The sequence below is a fragment of the Ranitomeya variabilis genome, chromosome 7, assembly GCF_051348905.1.
Source record: "Ranitomeya variabilis isolate aRanVar5 chromosome 7, aRanVar5.hap1, whole genome shotgun sequence".
Lineage (NCBI taxonomy): Eukaryota > Metazoa > Chordata > Amphibia > Anura > Dendrobatidae > Ranitomeya > Ranitomeya variabilis.
In genome coordinates this window covers 210,670,015-210,692,119 of record NC_135238.1, presented here as the reverse complement: position 1 = coordinate 210,692,119, position 22,105 = coordinate 210,670,015, and the positions used below count along the sequence as shown (strand labels likewise).

Below are 22,105 nucleotides of genomic sequence, written 5' to 3'. Positions count from 1 at the left end.
AGCTGGAAAATCTGGGCAGTAACTGCTGACATCAGCATTTCCCTCCCCTTTTGGGTGGTCTAATATCCCTGGGGCAGAATGAAGAGCAGCATCACAGGGCAGCGCCATTTTGTGTGTGACTGCCCTGTGATCTGCTATCACCAGCAGTTAGTGCATCAGAAGCACAGTTAGTTTATGTGATGTGTATGGAGCAGCATTGTCTGTGCAGAGCTGTCTGTGACTCATCCCTCAGTAATAAGAAGGAGCTCCAGGTCTGCAGTGAATGGCCAGGCATTGTGGAGGGAGGGGAGAGATACATTGTATCAGGTGTCACCTCCTCTCTGCAGGCTGGGAATGCAGCTTAATGGCGTGAATGGAGCTCCTGTGATAGAGAGTAAGTGGAGCTGGGCAGAGAGCACTGGGCTATAATAAAATGGCTGCTAGTCACACCTACAGCAGTGAGTTGTGCAGCCCACAGAGGCGTGCCCAGCTCACTGCTAACGCCTCTCCAATATTATAGATAGGGTCCTCGCCGGTCTATTATCTCCTATGTCCATGGGGTGCTGTAAAATGACACTGTTAGTGCCCTGCTACTGCTGCAAAACCAAGATGTCAGCCCCCAGTTCCTTCTTTAAACACATATAACACACGAAATCTGTTTCACATGCATTTAAAACTTGGTTATAGCAGCATGTTATGCTACATTACAGTGATTTATTAATGATCTACAAACGCGGTACCTTACCTTTAAGGTTTCAATGGTTACAAAATTGATTGTCTCTACCAAAATGTAGTCCTCAAACAAAAGGTGTAAAGAAAAGCTCTAGACGACGGCCCCAGTTGAGAATCTGTTACATGATCTCCCACCCATCATGACCCCCTCATAACTCGAGAGTAGTCTTATCTGGAAGAAGGGCATTTTTTATTATTATTATTTTTTTATATATTACCATTAATTCCATGGTGCTGTACATGAGAAAGAGGATATGTACCGGTTTATAGATATTGTTTACAGTAAACGAATTTACAATGACAGACTGGTACAGAGGGGCGAGGATCTTGTCCTTGCGGACTTACATTCTATGGGCATTTGGACCCTCTTAGGCTCCCAGGACCAGATATTGCCCCAGAACCAAAGCTATACTCAGGGTGCACTGTTTATTATAGTCTCATCCACAGGAATGGGATATGGTTCCTTATAGATACCGGTATATTCCATGACAAACATGTGACGCATTCACCTCCCGCCAAAAAAACCTCTACTCATACATTCGCCTTTTTCATTCATATTATATACAATAAAAAAATATGATACTATTCTGATCCCAAAGAGCGTTTCTGTGTCATTACACAAAGTTTCATCTGCAAGTTTTCTTTGAGCACAAGGCTGTCGCTGGAGATTCTCCACATGACATAGCTCGAGTACGTCCAGTGAATCTACTTTATTAGGTCTTGGAGAAGGAAACATTCATTTCAGCCTTTAAGAAATCTCTTACCTCCAGCAGAGCAGCTTCCATACTTTGCCCTTCATCTGATCACAGTCCTCGTCTGCACCCTCCGGTTGGCACCTTTCTAGCAGCGGCGATGTTGGACGGCGTAGTTTTATATATGTCTCTACCTTCTTCCACAACCAGCAGCAGATCTGCGAGGAAAGACTAATCCTCCTCACTGAGCGCACAGGTTCTTAAGAAGCTTTAATAATATGCCTTGTACGCACTTGTCAACTTTTCTCATGGCTGGAATTCAGTCATGCAAACCTGACGACCATTCTTATCGAGATTTTTAGATTTTATAACGAGGGACATAAAAAAAAAAATTGCACATTAACGTACATTACAGATTACCAGAGTCGATTTCTAAAAGTGGGTTCATCCCTACGATACTTCTATTGTTACAAGTAATATGAAATCTTAGAAATTTTATGGGTTCTTGAAGATGAAATGAGCAATGGTGGAAGAAGTGTGGAGCACCGCACTAGATTTACTACCCATTGGGGAAACCATCTCCTTAGGTTAGGCCTAAAATTTTGCCATAAAAATAGCATCCAAATTGCAGGCAAGTCGCATGCAACCTGCAATGAAGTCTATGGCCAGCGATCCACATGCAACTTGCAACCAGCAAAAGAAAACACAACATATTTGGAAACAGTTGAGACTGCGCTACAGTCAGTTTCAAAGTACCACCGTAGGGTAGGAGCGGTCTTTAGATCCAGTGTCACAAGGCGATACTGCAATCTCAGTACTGCGATCTCAGTGCTGCACAACACATGACACAGTATAGATCTAGCCTTACTGGACGTAGGAATAAAAATAATACATTTCTATGGGCTGAAAGCCTTTAAAGTCAAAAGAGCATTTATGCTCAATGGGCTCCTAACACAACGATGGAAGTCTCTCAGAGACAAATCATAGTAATGGGGGGATGTCCACCAGCAAACCTGGCTTGTATACCATCCCAACACTACTACAAAGGGCTTGTCCTTGGGCTTGTCAAGCATAAATAGGTGTCTAGCCAAAACCATGATGGGAAAGACAGGACAACCTGTTTATGGCTATGTTCACACGGTGCGGTTTTTGCTGCGGATCCGCAGCGGAATTGCACTGCGGATCCGCAGCAGTTTTCCATGTAGGTTACAGTACAATGTAACCCAATGGAAAAAAGGACCCGCTGTGCCGACGATCCTTTTTTCCACAGGCAAATCCGCAGCGGTTTTGCCTGCAGAAAAAAGAAGTACCATGTCAATTCTTTCTGCAGATTCCGCTGCGGGTTTCCAGCAGCACCAATAGGAAACTGCATTTGGAAACCCGCAGTGGAATCCGCAGAAGAAAAAGGATCAAAAACCGCAGCTAAAATCAGCGCTGAATTTAGCTGCGGTTTTTCAAAACAGGACCTGAAAAAAAAAGGATGAAAAAAAGGAACGTGTGAACGTAGCCTAAGGATATGGTTAGATGGTCGTAGATTCTCTCATCCGAGAGATTGGGCCGATTGCAAATGACCCTCCGATCAAACTCTGATCAGAGCATCAGCATAGGGCTATCAGATTCTCTCGGATAAAAGAATCAGGGCACACTGTGAGCAGTAGACGGATAACAACTTTCTTCCATCTTCTCCGTGAGTTTGCGGAAACGGGACTGCACTGAGATGTAACCCAAGTGCAGTCCGATCATTTATACGCACCCATAGACTTGAAATTAGTAAAGTGGCATTTGATTTCAAAGAGAAATTAAAATGTGCTGTGATTTATTTTATTTTTTTTTCACAGATTCTGTCAGCACTGTCCCATAGAATAAAACTGGTCCGAGTGCTAAAAAAAAAATAAAAAAATCAGACATCACTAGTGATGAGCAAACGTCCTCGGATAAAGTGTTAACTTAGCATGCTCAGGTGTAATATGAGCACTCCCAGATGCTCGTAAATTACGTTTGAGTCCCTGCGGTTGCATGATTTGGGGATGTTAGAAAGCCTGAACACATGTGGGGATTTCCTAACCAACAGGCAATCCTGCATTTGTTCAGGCTGTAATATACAAGCACTCCCGAAATACTCGTATAGCACGTTATCCGAGCACGTTCGCTCATCAATAGATAGCACTCATCTGATGCATATGCTGGGGTGAGCGAGCCATGAGGCTTTAAAAATATCTGTGCAATCGCCTAATAATTCTCTTATTGAGAAATTTCTACTCGCCAGATTCACTCAACAGATATGATCCAAATTAATTCTGTCTGAATCAAAAGTGCCCCCAAAAAAGTGTGTATTATTTTCCGAGGTCTCTCCTGACCCTAAGGCCTCTTTCACACTTCAGTTGTTTGACGTCAGTCTAAAACCGTCATTTTCCTCAAAAAACGGATCCGTTTTTTTTTTTGACGGATCCGTTTTTTCCCCCATAGACTTGCATTAGCGACGGATTGTGACGGATGGTCGTCCGTTCCATCCGTCATGCGACGGATCCGTCAAAATTTAGCGGATGTCATCTAGACATTGACGTTCATCTAGACGTTTTTTGTCTCCGTTGAAATGGCGGATCGCGACGGATCCGTCGCGTCCGTCATTTCATAGAATGGCCACCTATGGGCGACGGATCCGTCGCGATCCGTTTTTTGGCGGATCCGTCGCCCCAATCCGTTTTTTCAAGTTTTTTCAATTGCGCATGCTCCAAAAAGTATATACAACCCCCGAGTAACGGATCCGTCAAAAAAACGGATCCGTTACATCCGTTTTTTCAACAATTGTGACGGATCCGTCGATCCGTCACTTTGTCGGAAGTGACTGACGCCAAACGACTGAAGTGTGAAAGAGGCCTAAACTGCCCCCATCGCAAATTTTCAGAGCATTCTCTTCAGCTGACTGCTCACTGTACATATTATCTGCAAGTAAATTGAACTGCGGTACAGATTCTTAAAAATCATATCAATTCTTTGTAAGGATTCAATGAGAATGTCACACACTGCACCAAATCTGCAGAAAACTTCACGTGCAAAACTCAGCACATACACGATGCTTAAAAATCTACATTCAACGAGTGACCTTAGCCTTAGGCTACGTGCGCACATTGAGTATTTGGTCAGTTTTTTACCTCAGTATTTGTAAGCCAAAACCAGGAGCGGAACAATCAGAGGAAAAGTATAATAGAAACCCGTCACCACTTCTGTATTTATCACCCACTCCTGGTTTTGGCTTACAAATACTGAGGTAAAATACTGACCAAATACTGAACGTGTGAACGTGGCCTTACAGCCCAGCCAGTAGAAGTGTACATTAAAAGTGTATTCACAAGTGGCAAATTTATCACAGAAATTACTACAACTGTTCAGGTCATATTGCAGAAATCCATCTGCTTCCCTTCACCCCTCCTCGACCACAGATTAAGGCTGGTATCACACATCTGACACTCACGATCCAAGTATGAACAGACTTTCTGCAGGTGTCAATACTTGAACTGAAAAACTCATAAGGAAATACAAGGCTGCCTAAAATATAAGAGTCAGGAGACGCACGACCAGTCCATACGCGGACTGTGTGTGATACCTGCCTTACATGTATGGTAGTGATAAGCGAACATGCAGGGATAAGGTGTTATCTGAGCATGCTCGTGTACTAACAGAGTGCGTGTTCGAGTTCCCGTGGCTGCATGTCTCACGCCTGTTAAGTCACAGTGTTGCAGGGATTATCAGTTTGTTAGGCTATGTGCACATGATGCGGATTTTGCTGTGGATCCGCAGCTGCGGGTCCACAGCAGTTTCCCATGAGTTTACAGTACAATGTAAACCTATGGGAAACCAAAAACACTGTGCCCATGCTGCGGAAATGCAGCAGTTTACATTCCGCAGCATGTCAATTCTTTATGCGGAATTCGCAGCGGTTTTACACATGCTCCATAATAGAAAACCGCAGGTGTAAAACCGCAGTGGAATCCGCACAAAAACTGCAGTAAATCCGCAGGAAAAATGCAGTGTTTTTGCCCTGCGGATTTATCAAATCCGCTGCGGAAAAATCCACAGAGGACCATTCTAAGTGTGCACATAGCCTTAAGCAATCCCTACATTTGTTGCGGCTGTCAAATAGCCGCAAAACATGCAGGCGCGGGCACTCAAACAATTTTCGAGCACACGAGCATGCTCAGATAACACCCAGCACGTTCATTCATCCTTAATGTATGGTCAATGGCTCATCCAGAAGAACGTATAAATTGGATGTCCAATCTCTGATTTTTGATCGGTTAGCATACAGACAGTGCACTGACCCAAAAGACCTGTTTAAATTAATGATTTTTGTCTCGGTCGGTCCGACCATCCATGAAGAAGAAAAAATAAAAAAATAAAAAATCACAGCGTGCTCTACTTTTCTGCATATCAGATGAGACTCACCCATTCAAGTCTATGGGTGCATAAAAATAAAAAAAATAAAAAAGCAGATCCAACACAGAACCAGAGCATCTGATTTTTACGGACACATTTCTATAAACCCAGTAAACTGATTTTCTAATGTAGAAGCATTAACATGGATCACACACAGACAAAGATCATCAGTTTTCTGGATGAAACTTTTTTAAAATTTTCTCATCCGCAGGCTTAGATCCCATGATGAGTATTTGGTACTTTTTTTGGCTAAGTACTCTGTGCAATAAAAATGTAGCATACTACAGTTCCAGCAAAAGCATATGACATTCAAATAAATCTCATGAAGTGTATAAAAAGAGGAAAAAAATAAAAAAGAAGAAAGTGACCTGCAGTCCAATTTCAAAATCTGCACCATGTCAATTTCAAACCTGTATTTTATCTGCAGATTTTATCCATACATCTGAACCCGAGGTATGAAAACAGGTTTATTTACAGCGTGACAGTCCAAAAAGAGAAAAAAAATTATATATATATATATATATATATATATATATATACATATACATATACATACACACGTAACCTTAATTAGCAAATTGGTGCAGAAATGTTGCAAAAATTCTGAAGCATCAAAAAAATGGAGCAGGTAGTCATTGTGGGAACTTGAGCCTGAGGGCAGTGGTGCAGTCAGGAATATATCATCAGATTGTGGGAGGTATTGGATTTGTTATTTCTGAGCATATATAGACACAATGGTGGGAAGTAAAGTGAACCAGGGTCAGAAAATAATAAAAAAAATCTCCAAAGAGCAGACACAGAAAATAATGGCCATAGAGGACATGCTGTCTGCAGCACAAACCATGCAGTGCAGGCCCAATGCTCAGCTCATCTGAGAAAGCTGCAAGTGGCCCCAAACTGGGCGAGACATGCTGGAACCCATGAGGCTAATAATAAAACCCCACGTTGTACACCCCACACACACAAAGCGCAATGCTACAGCCCACGACTTTATGTTAGGACACCCCAGCACATTACCAGCACGGACAAATACTCATGTTCTGCTGCACCTTGCAGACCCGTCCCTTCCCTTTTGCATTACTGCTGCAGGAAGAGTCAGGAGACCGCCCAGAAGTGATCACATGACCGATAAACTTGGGGCTAAGTGCAAGGAGAGCAGCTGCCAATAAACCGTTCAGACGCCGCTTCTCATTTTTCTAGCATAGACACTAAGGCAGCGTTCACACGTTCAGTATTTGGTCAGTATTTTACCTCAGTATTTGTAGCCAAAACCAGGAGTGGGTGATAAATACAGAAGTGGTGATGGGTTTCTATAATACTTTTCCTCTGATTGTTCCACTCGTGGTTTCCGCTTACAATACTGAGGTAAAAATACTGACCAAATACTGAACGAGGCCTAAGCAGTTATTGGTTGCTATAAACAACACCATCATTCTCTGTCTGCACGGTTTTCTGGGGATCGTAAGGCTGCGTTCACACGATGCGCTGTTGGTGAGTTTTTTATGTTGCAGATTTTCTGCACCTATTAAGTAAATTAGGTCACTTGTGTTTTTTTGTTTTTTTTTTCATTGCATTTTTGATGCTTCGTTTTGTCTCTTGTTGATGGCATGTTTTAAATAAAGCTGCTTTGTTTTTGATACTTCCTGATATTTAGCTTTGACAAAACTTGATTGATATAGTCATGTGTGATTTACTTAGGTTTTTAGTGCATTTCCGGCATGGAAATAAACTAAAAGTGCATGTGTATATTTTCTGCATCTAATGTAAGGCTGTGTTCACACTAGGCGTTTTTACTGTAGCAAAACCTGATCTATTGGCAAGAAAGAAGCTGTGGCAAAAACACAAGGTTTTCCTGCGTTTTTGGTGCGCTTTTTTTTTTCCTGCGGTTTTTGTGCATTTTTTTTTTTCCCTGCGCTTTTGTCATGCTACGTTTGTCTCGTGTGCATGCTGATAAAGTTTAGTGCACAAAAAATTTTCATTCTATTTATGGTAATCAGATTTTGGCACAAAAAAAAAAAACGATGCAAAACCTGATACCTGCGTTTTTTGGTGCGGATTTTCAGCATTTTTTCCAACGTTTTTTGACCACCCATTACTTTCAATGGGAGAAAAGCGCTGAAAGTAGTGATATGCTCTGTTGTGCAAAAAAAGACATGCAAAGCACAAAAAAAAATCCTGATGCCAAAAAAAAAACCAGCTGATCATTTGCATTAAAAAAACACATTAATAAAACGCTGAAAAAATGTCTAGTGTGAACATAATCCAAGTTTGTGGGAGAAATCCGCACATAAAACTCACCGTACCTGCAAGAGAAATAGACGTTATGCAGTTTTGAATCAGTTTGCGACAATTTAAAAAAAAACACAGTGGGGATGAGATCCAGCGTCAAAAACTCATGATGGGCACACAGACACATGTGCAGATGGAATTTTTATTACAAGTTTTTTGAGCAGAAACTGGATATGTGCACACAAGGTTTTTTTTCAAGACGATCAAAAAACATCCAATAGCATGAACATAAGCATCATGTCTATGTAAAAATGACTTGTGCACATGTTCAGGCTTTTGAACGTCTTTTAACCACTTCAGGTTCCTCAAAATGCCAAGCGGTTAAAAGAAAACCCCAGAGATTCCTGCAGTCTTCTGCTTGAAAAACATATTGGATTTGCCTTGGTTTAAGATGTTGTGTGCACACAGCCACTGAGCAGAAACTCTCCATATCACAAAAACCTGGAGTTTTCGCTCAGTTTCTGCTTAAAAAAATCAGCAAAAAGACTCCGTAAGCAAATAACCTAAGGCCACGGGCACATATTCAGTATTTGGTCAGTAGTTTACCTCAGTTTTTCCATGGTTTTGGCTTACAAATACTGATGTAAAAAATTCACCAAATACTGAAAGTGTGAATGTGGCCTTAGGTTATTTGCTTACGTTATTAGGCTATATGTTCACACCTTGCTTTTTTTTTTAATGCAAATTTTCAGCTGCATGTTACAGTACCAGCAATGTCTATGAGATTTCAGAAAACTCATGCACACAGCTTGTTTTTTTTTTTTTTTTTTTCCTAAGTATTTTGTGTAATACCTTGGTTTTTGACAAATACGGCATGTCACTTCTTTCTGCTTTTTTTCACCATTTTTCGCCCATTGAAAGCAATGGGTGGTGCAAAAAGAAAAGAAAGCAACAAAAATTATACAAAACCTGCTTTTTGAGGCAAGTTTCTTACAATCAAGAGAGCAGGTTTTGCCTAGGAAAAAAACGCAGCAAAAACGCAACGTGTGAACATAGCCTAACGGTATGTGCACACGCTGCGGATTTTGCTGCGGATCCGCAGCGGTTTCCCATGCATTTACAGTACCATGTAAAGCTATGGGAAATGAAATCCGCAGTGCACATGCTGCGGAAAAAAACGCGCAGAAACGCAGCGGTTTATTTTCCGCAGCATGTCAATTCTTTGTGCAGATTCCGCTGCGGGTTTACACCTGCTCCAATAGAAATCTGCAGGTGAAAACCCGCAGAGGAAACCGCACTAAAAACCGCGATAAATCCGCAGTAAAAACCGCAGCGGTTTTGCACTGCGGATTTATCAAATCCGCTGCGGAAAAATCCGCAGTGGACCAGAATACGTGTGCACATAGCCTAAGGCAGAATTCTCAAGTCTGATTTTTTTTTTTTCTCTCATGCAAAAACATAGACTGCGTTTCATCTGTAAAAAAATTGTTAATCTATCAAAATTTGAATTTGGCAAAATCATTTGAATTTTGCTCAATTTGCCTAAATTGAATCCCCAAAAATTTGGATTAATACCAATCGGTTGATTTAGAATTGATTTGTTCATCCCTCTTGTGCTGGATCCAATTCTCATGTTTTTGATCTTTGTGTCTTGTTTTTATTATTCATGTGTCATCCAGTTGGAGTTTTCCCAAGCCTCTTCTACCATCCAGTCCATGAAAACACACCTGACAGACTCAACATGGATGCAATCTGTCCATTTCTTTAACAGGTTCATTTACTAGACTTGGTAAGTTGGCCGCAAATCAGATCAAACTGGGAAATGTCTCAGTATAATCTTTTGCAGACTATCGGTTTGCAGAATAAAAGGATATGTCAAAAGGTCCATAAACTATAATTGGTTCATGTGCTATCCATTAAAAAAAAATCAGTGTGAATAGGACCTAGGAGATTTTCCATTTGGATTCTGCTTCTGAAAATGTATGAGTAGGGCTTGTTTCCACCTGCGAGAAACACGTCCGTGTCTCGCATGTGAAAACCAAGCTCAGGCGCCGGCACTCCAGAGCGGAGCGTGCGGCCGCATAGGAATACATGGAGCTGCACGCTCCGCTCTGGAGTGCCGGCGACAGAGCTTGGTTTTCACATGCGAGACACGGACGTGTTTCTCGCAAGTGGAAACAAGCCCTAATTCAGAGTACGACACATAAATGTGACCAACAAAACTACATCCAGGAAAAATCTGGGCAGAGTTCAGAACATACTGTTGATTTCTAATTTTGCAGTGAATGGGATCTAATCCACGGCCAATGGATGTGAGCTGTGTTTAGAAACAAAATGACACTGAACCAAAAAATGCCACAAAACAAAATATAATGGGGCACACGTATTTATCATAGCCTTTATACCCAAAATTTTGCTCAGTTCGCAACGATTGTTTGTTTAAACCACGGATGTCAAACTCAAATACACAGAAGACCAAAACTAAAAGCTTGGACAAAGTCGTAAGACAACCTTCATATGTAAAAAAAAAAAAATGTCTACAATTTAGAAAGTTTTTCCTTATCAAACATAGCAATGAACTTTTTCATATGGAAACCAGCATAAAGGGGCCGTCCCACGAACAAAGTACATTTTAATTAAAGGGAACCTGTCACACCCCTTCCCAGGCGTTTTTAACTAAAAGAGCCACCTTGTGCAGCACTAATGCTGCATTCTGTCAAGGTGGCTCTTTTAGTTGTGGTCCCTTTCAACGCTAAAATAATCGTTTTTATAATTTGTCCCTGATACCTCGAATTTGTCCTGGGGGCATGTCTTTTCCCCCGGACACAAACGCCTCCCAGCCGTCACTCAATACTCTGCGCACCGGGCTCCGCCTCCTCTGCCTTCATTAACGTCCCACTGGGGCTCCCGGATTTAAAGCCTTGTCAGTGACCACCGTGGTGCGTCCCTCGCTTCCCAGGAAGTCAACATGCAGCAGTCGCCCGTGTGCTCTGCTGCAGCCCTTCCGGTCCCAACTTAGGAGCCGGCGAATCCTCACAGTGCGCAGTGTGCGCACTGGGGGGGATTCATAAGTCTGCAGTCACACAAAGCGTCTGCAGACTTATTGATTTGGACCAGACAACACATTTAATAGCAGTTTTCCTGGTCACAGGCTCTCTTTTAAGTAATTTTTGGATAAATGTGGGCCATGGTATGTAGAGTTATTAGGTGTGTGGTTTATATATTAAAGGGCGAAGCATTTACCAGAAAATTTCACGACGCCCACAGAGTCAAAGTAGGTAAGTAAAGTCTACACTTGAATTCTAAAAAATCCTGAATGTCGCATTGATTTGCATGCATCTTGCACAGCTGGTATTCCATGCCTGATGTGGTAACCATAGTCGCAGTTTATTAGTAAGAAACATTTCAAGCTGCTTTAGGAGACTGCGGGTTTTATATGTTTTTTATTAAACAGATGACTTGGCAGTGCCGAGCGGAGCCCAGGGAAAACATGAACTTTGTGTGCTGCATGGTACAAATTTGCCTCATAGTCTGAACCCTTCCATGCCAACATCTGAAAATAATTCAGGGCACTGTCATGGGCAATATGGGTTTATTGTCTGAAAGAAAAGCATGCCATTGTGAGAACTACAAGTCTCAGCAAGCTGTTAGCTACTTTTTTTTAACAATTATTCTTTCTTCTTCATGTTGATTGTATATAGAATAGTTAAACAGCATCTTGGGCACCAATGATGTGATGTCAGAGTGTGAGAAGAGTATCACTGATTCATACGCTTTTCAGTGTCGTCTATATCAGCATCACCGCTGAGACCAGTGATTGGCTGCAGCGGTCATGTGTACTGTAGCCGTTATATCGCCTTTGCGTCCTTTTACCTAAGACAGGAGCAGCAGCAGAGAGGCATCGTTGGCGCTACAGAGGGTGAGTTTTGCTGTTTGTTAATTTCAGCATCTGCAAGCCGTTGATAAAATATACATTTTTGAGTGAATTGGTTTGCGGCACTTTAAATTCTCCTGAATATTTTGTAAAATTCTGATTTTTCCCAAAAACCCGAGTATTTTGTGAATAGCTTTGGGCAAATCCAGCAAAATGGCATTCTGCTCAATTATAGAGGGCCGGGAATTGGTAATATAAAAAATTATACTTACCCGGCCCTCACCTGTCGTGCCACATAGTCCCACTCCAGTCACCGCCTTCGGTCTGCTCACAGTGCATTTGACCAGAACTTACATGACATTGCAATGTGCAAAGCCCTGTAGCTTTGGCAGCATGCTGGCTCAGTGGTTAGCATTGTATTCTTGAAGCACTGGGGTCCTGGGTTGAAATCCCACCAAGGACAACATCTGCAAGGAGTTTGTATGTTCTCCGCGTGTTTGCATGAATTTCCTCCCACACTCCAGTCCCAATATATACCGATAGGATAGTTAGATTGTGTGCCCCAATGGATGGATGTAATGTATGTAAAGTTCTGTGGGATACAATACTCCTTTAAAAAGACAGCACCAGTGACAAGACAGAAAAAGATGATCAGATTTGAGCTGCATAATGGGACAGATGTGCATAGGGTGAATACAATATTCTTTTTTTTGTTTTTTTCCTATGTTTATTACGCCCCTGGTTGTACAACCTCGCAGCTAGAGAAATAACTGGGCAGTTCAATCCATTTGATGAAGAGACCTAAGTTGACTCGAAAGCTTACTATTTGTTCTCAACTTTTCCGTTACCTATAGTATTACAAGGGATTAATCACTCAGAACTCTCAATTTTCATTTATTTCTAGCCACATGTAAAACACCTACTCTACGATGAACTATGTCATAAGTGGCGTGATGACATCAGTACGATCTATATTTTGGTCAAACCGCTTGATACTGCCTCTGGCTACTATCCAATAGCACCAATGGTCGTTTTGGGTTTCATGATAAACAAAGTGATTTATGAGTTTATGATCACTTTGAAAGGATGGAAAGAAATGAATGCTAAAGAAAAGGATATTTAAAAAAGAAGAGGGATCATGGAAGATTAAAGGGACTCTGTCACCTGAATTTGGTGGGCTATGTAAATGCCCTGTTTTTGGTCTGATGGGCGGTGTTTCTTCTTTTTTCCTCCACCCCATCCTTCCCCGCTGTCCGCAATATTTTCCTGAATTGGAGTAGGTGTCCTTCATAGTTCGCGCGTGCGCAATGCAATCTTGTCTCGCGCACGCGCAGTATGCTTTGCCCATCTGCGGGCAAAGCCGAAAAGCATTACTGCGCATGTGCCGGCGCACTACGTTCCGGAAGTATTTCTCTGTTTCAAGATTGCATTGCGCACGCGCGAACTATGGAGGACACCTACTCCAATTCTGGAAAATATTGCAGACAGCGGGGAAGCATGTAGTGGAGGAAAAAAGAAGAAACACCACCCATCGGACCGAAAACAGGGCATTTACATAGCCCACCAAATTCAGGTGACAGAGTCCCTTTAAGAACCTTAATTCACTGTTGGACAAAAGGATCAGAAACTGCTGGATTTGGACTTGGATACCCAATAAGTGATATCTAGAGGAAAAACATCTGGAGAAATAAAGAAATCAAGAGAAATGAGAACCTCATCAAGTTCAGATCCTCAAGATCTCTGACCATGAAAACTCTTCCTATCGAAAACTGCAGAAGGCCATTGTCAACATCCTGAAGATCATCAGAGAACAGGTCCTGCAAGATGATAGATCAAAAAGGAGAGGATTCATGAAAAACATGAATATATTAAGAGTAGAGAGTTAGAATTAGAGAAAATCTCCAAAAAGCTTTTGCATTTCAAGTTTTCCCAATGGAATCTCCATTCAAGGCATATTCTGAGAAAACAGCGTTTTGCTATGCCAGCAGAATTAATGCTCCACTAAAGCTTGGACTTGTCTGCAAGCTCTCAGAATATACTTTAGTAGCTTTTGTGCTTATTTTTAAGGCTAGTGCTATGTTATAATATTATAAAACAATGAATGGTTGAGAAACCCAGCCATTAGACATCAACACGTCTGGTTGATGCCTAATGGCTTTAATCTGGACCCAAAAGTGACTCCGATATCTCATTATATTATAATCCGATTCCACTTTAAACACAATTAGGTTTTACTACCTGGAAGCCAATTATAATGTCTGAGAAATAGCAGCGGCTCAATTACTGTACAATGGATCTATAAAACTGAGGGCCCCAGAAATGTGTTATGTCATTTAGATGTTAGCATTGTCTGGAGGAGCCAACTCTAATAGTAGAGTATGGTAACCAACGATGGCCATTTAGAAAAACTGAAGAAGCCAATATTTTGGCAAAATTGAGATGGAATTTGTTTCTTTTTCACCGTTGGCCGTCCATTCTCTTGATGGGCTTATACAAAAATGTTGATTTACAAATTGATTCAAAACTTCCCTAATGAGCCTTCTGACAAAATGTGTAAGACCAAACTATAGCGACAAAAAGTTGAGCGAGCGCAATGATTTTTCTCAGCCATTCAATACGAATCTGAAGGAAAGAAGTGTCGTATGCCCCATTACAAGCTGAATTCAAAGGGTTGTCCCAGTAACAACCTTTAATAATTATCCACAGGAAATAGGTATTGATTAAATATGAGCAATGAAGGTTTGACCACGGGGACATCCAAAAATTATTCGATTATTTTGATCTAGCTAAATTTGCTCATCACTATTGCTGGACAATACCTTTTTAATGTGAACCCAAACAGTTTTAGTAGGTTATGCCAGAGGCACATCCTACAACCTTATAGCCATTTACTGTTTATGGAAAGAGTGGTCGCACATGCGCACTACCGAACCGAACTGTTACAAATGAATGGATCGGTGGTGACTCATGCGCACTAGCACTTTATACGCCAAAGGGACAAAGAGATTGGTGACTCTCCCATCAATCACATTTTTATTACCTTTCCTATAAGTGCATGGGAAGACATAGGATGACTATGAATGCACAATAAGGGGCTGCATGTGCCACCATACAGGGTCCAAACATACTGGTGTTTGTATAACAGGAAGACACACTGTTAATATAACCGAAAAAGTATGTTAATATCCACACATTTTACCCGATATTACAGATGTCCATTCCCTTTATTTATACTCCATTTCATATTCTAAAAGATTTACTAAAAAATTCAAGAGATATTGAAGAGATACTTCAGTATTTGGCACCTCGTAGTGTTGGCGAGTGGCTGAAAAGGAATGCTTTGAGTAGTTTCTTTAGGAATGCAAATTATTTCTGTAAATCACTTACGAATAACAACCTCCTATAAAAAACTACATGTTAATGATAAGTGATTTATGAATCTAATAGATACAATATATTCTTGTATTCATAAGCAGCACAAAAATCCTCTCAAAATATACTGTATCATTCATGACATCAGGATTACAGATGATACCGAGCGAGGTTGTTGTGGACATTTAATATGCATACTTACCAATAATCCAGATTTTTCTGGGACAGTCCTGCAAACTGGACCACATAAGGGGTAAGTCTTAGGTAACTTGTGGGCATTCATAAACACACTCTTGATGGGGTTTATAGAGAATCTGTCACTAGATTTTTGCTGACCCACCTGAGAGCAGCATTAAGTATGGACAGGGACAGAGATTTTCTGCTGCAGCTCTGCTAGTCCTCTCAATAATGAGCCACTGCTATATAGTCCTCGACAGTCATGAACTCCGGATATCCCTGCCACCTATCATTGATTGGTTGCGGGCAGAAAGCTAATCAATCAATGGCAGGGCCAGAGAAAAAAAAGTTCATCGTTGAGAATACTAGCAGAGCTGCAGCAGAGAAAACAGTGATTTTGAGAAAACTAAAGCAAGAAGCCTATTAAATGATAAATAGCTGAAATCAGGGTCTCTCTCCCTACCCTATGCTGTTGTCAGATTGGTAAGGCTAAACATTGTGAAAAATTCCCTTTACACATCCCATATTTTGCATTGTAAATGTTGGTTAACATAAAAATGAATAACACACGAAATATATGACTTGTTTTCCCCTCCTTGCTGTCTCCATGACCTTTGAGATAATTCCCTAGCCACTTGTTTGCTAACAATACAGATCGCCAAGAGAGTCAAGAGGAAATTGATCAAGGTTGGACCGGATCTCTCCGAGAGCCCCACAGCAGCTGCCAGGTTTTCCTCTAAGGTATGTTCTGCATTGATGCATATCTATTTCTTGACATTGGGCTTCATCAGATTTAAATGCAACGGTATATTATAATATTCATTGTAGCGCTATTTTATGATGTATCAATGAGACTTTCACATCAATAGATTGTAAACTTGATCAGGCGCGGCCGAGCGTGCATGTGTCTTCAATTCTGCAGCAGTGTATCTCATGCAAGAACAAGGGTCAGGCATGTTAAACATGTAACTCGCCATCTTAACCCTTACAAGAGCGGCAGCTGAGTGTTGGGTCCCCGCTATACACATTGGATAGTCGACTGCTACTGCTCAAATTGGTGGGACATTGTGTTTAGGTTACATTAGGGCGTGTGCGTCGTGAATGCTCCTAGCGCATACGTCGAACATTTCCTTTGGATCCCATTCTCCCCATGTATGCCAAAAAAGTGTCATCTGGCATAAATCGAACCAGTATGTGCCGGCCTAACTTTTTTTCACTGTGTAGAAATGTGTTGTCATAGGAATGGGTGGGAAAGCTTCAAGCAACCTTTCTCCTCTAATATATACCTTTTACCTAAAGCAGAAATGAGAGTCTCATGGACTGTAATGGGGGGCTCTCGGAGTCTATAATCTACAGGGAGACTGATATAGGCAATATTATTCCACATCCAATAAAGCCTATTTTTTTCCAACATTTAGTAGAGCACAATCTTCAAGAAAAGAAAGGTGTCTACTGGGAAGACATTTAACTATGCAGCTATAAAACCCTTCCATTACAAGTTTGTGAAGACTCCAGTCTAAACCTGTTATGAACCCACTGTGACCGTCATCTGCCAAAACTGCACAATGACTACAGTGACACATTTTCCAATATGCCAGAGTGTTCAATATACCAGAGTGAAGTCTTGTATTTTCTTTGGACTTTTAAGTATTTTCTGCACCACCATTGGCACCAAAACATAATATTCTCGACTAATTACACCGTGGATGCTCAAGGCCATCTTAACATGTTTAGGTGGCCAGTTTCCACATTCATTTGATCCAAATTCATAGACCTTCTGTAGTTTGTTCACTTGCTCTGCTATAATGAATAGCACCAATTTTGATGATGACCCGAGCAATCCCAAGCTGACATCCCATCGATAAGTAGTTTAGGTAGGAGTGCATATAGTCGGTACAGTTCAGTTTTTCCTGCAGCTGACATGTTCTGATATGTTTGTAGAGCGGGGAGCATGCTTCTCATTACCTCTTTGCGATATAGGGGGCCTAATTGATGGTTTATAGACCTTTATGTGACAACTCTTAAGAATATGAATCCTTCAAATAGTATGACTATACAGTGATTCCATTCATGGAGAAAAAGGCATATGGGTATTTGAGTGTTTGACCACAACTTCCTAACTGGCACAAATTTTGTTAAAAAGGTATTCCTATCTAAAGGAGTTGTCCGGCCTTAGGCTACAAGTCTGCAGTATCTCTATGTGACTGCAGACTTGTGAATCCTCACATCGCGCGCACACACTGCGCTGTGAAAATTCTTCGGCGCAGGGAGCGGGTGGTCATGTGACTGCAAGTATGCGCTTTTCATACTTCTTGACGGTCCCACTTAATTGCATGTATGCAAATCACATACTTGCAGATCCGCACTCGCATCTCCGGATGTCAGCACTGGAGGATCCTCACAGCGCAGTGTGCGCGATGTGAGGATTCACAACCTTGTAACCTAAGGTCAACAACTCCTTTAAAGACATATCCATAGGATATTCCAAAAAATGTCTGATAAGTTGGTGTCCCCAAACACAAGTCCCTTGACTTTCTTGCCAACTGATAAGGTAATAATCGCATCCAGACGTAGAATGAGGTGAAATGGTGGCTGCTTTGTACAACTGCTGATATAGAACAGAGATTGTCACAAAGTAATATATACTGGCTGTTGAGATCCTCCATTGTAGAATAGGGATCTAAAAAAACAAATGTCCAACCTTGGGATGCAATCTCGGCCAAGACGGTAAACCATGACACTGTGCTTTATGTAATACTAGATGGTGGCCCGATTTTAACGCATCGGGTATTCTAGAATATGCATGTCCACGTAGTATATTGCACAGCCCACGTAGTTTATTGCCGAGCCACGGAGTATATTGCCGGGCCACGTAGTATATTGCCTAGCCACGTAGTATATTGCACAGCGACATAGTATATTGCCCAGCCACGTAGTATATTGCCCAGTGATGTAGTATATTGCACAGCGACGTAGTATACAGCACAGAGCCACGTAGTATATTGCCCAGCCAAGTAGTATATTGCCCAGCTACGTAGTATATTGCCCAGCCACGTATGTCACAGGTTAAAAAATAAAAAATAAACATACTCACTTTCCGATCCGAGGGTGCCTTGTAGTTCTATCGCCTGTGCACGGTGCAGGCGGCAGCTTCCGGTCCCAGGGTGTGATGATGTCGCAGTCACATGACTGTGACGTCATGGCAGGTCCTTCTCGCACAGGCGCGCATGACCTGTAATGACGTCGCAGTCACATGACCGTGACATCATAGCAGGTCCTTCTCCCGTACCATCGTTGGCACCGGAACCTGCCGCTTGCATGGAGAGGTCACCGGAGCGTCGCGAGGAGCGGGAAAGGTGAGTATATAATAATTTTTTTATTTTTTTAATTATTTTTAACATTAGATCCTTTTACTATTGACGATGCATAGGCTGCGTCAATAGTAAAAACTTGGTCACACAGGGTTAATAGCGGTGGTAACGGAGTGAGTTACCCGCGGCATAACGCGGTCCGTTACCGCTGGCATTAACCCTGTGTGAGTGGTGACTGCGGGGAGTATGGAGCGGGCACTGACTGCAGGGAAGTAGGGAGAGACTAATCGGACTGTGGCCGTTGCTGATTGGTCGCGGCAGCCATGACAGGCAGCTGCCGAAACCAATCAGTGAATGAATATCCGTGACAGAAAGAAGGACAGACAGAAGGACAGACAGAAAGACGGAAGTGACCCTTAGACAATTACCGTATGTAATATATATTGTGATGTGCCCTGTGGTTCCAGTTACCGTCAGACATGGCCGCCGGTGTAGCGATGACTTCTCTTTAAATTACTTTAGTCTTAAGTTTGAGACTTGCCCTATGACATACCCAGTTTTGACATACAACCTCCTAACCCAAGGTAAAGTGTTTCACATGCATTTGATTGGATGTTCCTTATACCGGTCTTAGGAGATCTGATCCTGGGATATATTTACAAGAGTCTGGAATAACCAGTTCTTTTGATTGCAGTAAATCAGTTAATCTTTCTGTTGCAATTACCATTATGTGTTTTATTATGCATCTAAACATTTAGCTCAGCAAAGCATTTTAAGGAGAACGATGTTAATCTCAGACCGGTGCTAACAATCCTGCCAGAACAAGAACATCTGATAACTCTTGTAGGACATAATTGCAGAAATATGAAGGTTGAGAAGTAATATAGCCCAAACATGCACCAAACACAGGAAAAAATCCATTACATGGAAAATCCATTTTAGCCTCCTTTTTAGCAAAATCCTGGGTTTTTATGGGATCCAACCATTTAGAATCCTAATCTATTACCCAGACAGGAATTCTGTTACAAAGACTATGTGGGTGTCCTATTGATTCAATGGTGTAATGCTTTATTTCTCCTGTGGGAGTGTTGCTTGGGATTAGAACACTTTCTAAAGGGTTTTGCAATGCCCTCTGATAACCTAGTGGCTGCAAAAAAAGCAAATGGTGAAATCCTGTAAAAGTTGATATTGTGCTTATTTGTTGAGACCAACAAATCTATGTTCTGAAACATTTCCAAGCAGCAAGATTTATTTTTTTTTTTCCCCCATCCGTCTTCCAGTTATTAAGGCCAGGGATACAAATCAATTATGCGTGCCCTAGAGATGGCATTGTGATATTGCTCGATACAGCATGAAAATGTGATCACATCAAACATACTTAATGTTGCCCCTATACACACATCTTCCACTAAGAGCCCACAAAAAAATGGTTACCATTAGTGATGAGCGAGTACGCTCGGGTGATCTCCGAGTATTTGTAACTGCTTGGAGATTTAGTTTTCATCCCTGCAGCTGAATGATTTACAGCTACTAGCCAGGCTGAGTACATGTGGGGGTTGCCTGGTTGCTAGGGAATCCCCACATGTAATCGAGCTGGCTAGTAGCTGTAAATCATTCAGCCGCGGCAAGGAAAACTAAATCTCCGAGCAGTTACAAATACCCGGAGACCACCCGAGCATGCTCCGGGAAAACCCGAGCAACGAGCACACCCGCTCATCACTAGTTACCATATCGTATGTGAGCTGCCATTGTGAATGTGTTGCCATACAGCCCTGGCCTAAAATACATTTTACAACCAGCTTCAGCCTTTCCTGCTGGCAATAAACTATTTTAGGTTCACGAGGCCATAGCTATGTATAAACCCAACTTACAAACTTCAGGCATGCCCGTGCCTAGCCGTCTTATCACATATTAAACAACCTGTGATATAAATCTGCTCCTACATAACTGGAATTCTACGTCTAGTGGATGACTATAGGGTTCTCTGTTTATCCTCAGTTCCTACATAAAAGTTTTCAGTACAGCTGTCGCTTTGTAAAGTCGGTATAAATATGGGCATGGGGCGTTTTTTTTTTTTTTCTTTTCCAGTACAGCTAAATATTACTCATTGCCAGTTATGATTTATTTTAGCAGTCAGGATGAAACCACCGTGTTATTATAGAGTTTCAAGAGTGCAGCTACGACAGGGCGTTGCACTGAAGACGGTCATTTTGGATGGGAGACACTTTCTAGATGTTGACAAGTGTACAAATTGGTAACAGCGAGTGACAGCATAGTCCTCCAATTTCTGAGCCACTTAGCAAAAGTCAACATTAAGCAAATCATTATTTGTGGGATTGGGCTGCCAGGTGTTAAATTTTCAGTGTTGCATTATTTTTAGGGATAGGTGATTACTTATTGATCAGTGGGAGTTTGATTTCTGGGACCCAGACTGATCGGCAGAATGGGGAAATTTTATCTCCGACCACTCAACCACTTCTCTATTTCTTCCATATGGGGTGCCGAGCAGTACGCTCAGCTGGTAGTCCTATGGAGAATTAATGGAGTGACGGTCAAGTGTCCAACTTACCACTTCATTTTGAAATAGAGATAAATATCTTGTTGGGGATAAAAGAAAATCCCCATTGTTACACACTTGTCCCTGGTATCCCGGGCTTTGCTACATTCTCCGGGTCCGCTTTCCTCTGCTGTTCTCCATGCAGGTTGCCAGATCACTGACAACATCTCTTTAGACCTAATTAAAATTCATTGACATATACACCTGTGTCTAGGAATTCAGTCTCTAGACCTCAATGCTTAGTGTGCTCCACTTTCTGTGCATACTGTGCTTCCATCTTTGCTGGGTTTTACTTCATCCGTCCTGCTGCTCCTAAGATTCCTGAGTGTGCTAAGGCTACGTTCACATTTGCGTTGTGCGCCGCAGCGTCGGCGCCGCAACGCACAACGCAAACAAAAACGCAGCAAAACGCATGCACAACGCTGCGATTTGCGCCGCATGCGTCCTTTTTTTGATTGATTTTGGACGCAGCAAAAATGCAACTTGCTGCGTCCTCTGCGCCCGGACGCGTGCGCCGCAGTGACGCATGCGGCGCAAAACGCAAGTGCGACGCATGTCCATGCGCCCCCATGTTAAATATAGGGGCGCATGACGCATGCGGCGACCGACGCTGCGGCGCAGACCGCAAATGTGAACGTAGACTAAGCGTTGCAGTCTCCATAGTGACTCATCCCAAATGATGATACATGTCATCGCTCTAAAAAGTTGCAGAACGTTGCAGGTTTTTAACCTTTGTCAGAAGAATCTC

At 42.0% G+C, this 22,105-nt stretch overlaps 1 protein-coding gene across 10 annotated transcripts in view; it reads right to left on the bottom strand.

Moving 5' to 3' along the window:
* COBLL1 (cordon-bleu WH2 repeat protein like 1) overlaps positions 1 to 22,105 on the bottom strand; it is a 116,486-nt gene that overhangs the window by 55,608 nt on the left and 38,773 nt on the right. For 2 of the 10 annotated variants that reach the window (XM_077272812.1, XM_077272813.1), the window contains exon 1: positions 6,855 to 6,964. The exons of the other annotated variants lie outside the window; for them this stretch is intronic. In XM_077272812.1, the coding sequence (XP_077128927.1) occupies positions 6,855 to 6,874 (20 nt within the window). In that variant the 5' untranslated portion in view covers positions 6,875 to 6,964. Of the gene's footprint in view, positions 1 to 6,854; positions 6,965 to 22,105 lie in introns of those variants that run through there. 10 annotated transcript variants of the gene reach the window in all.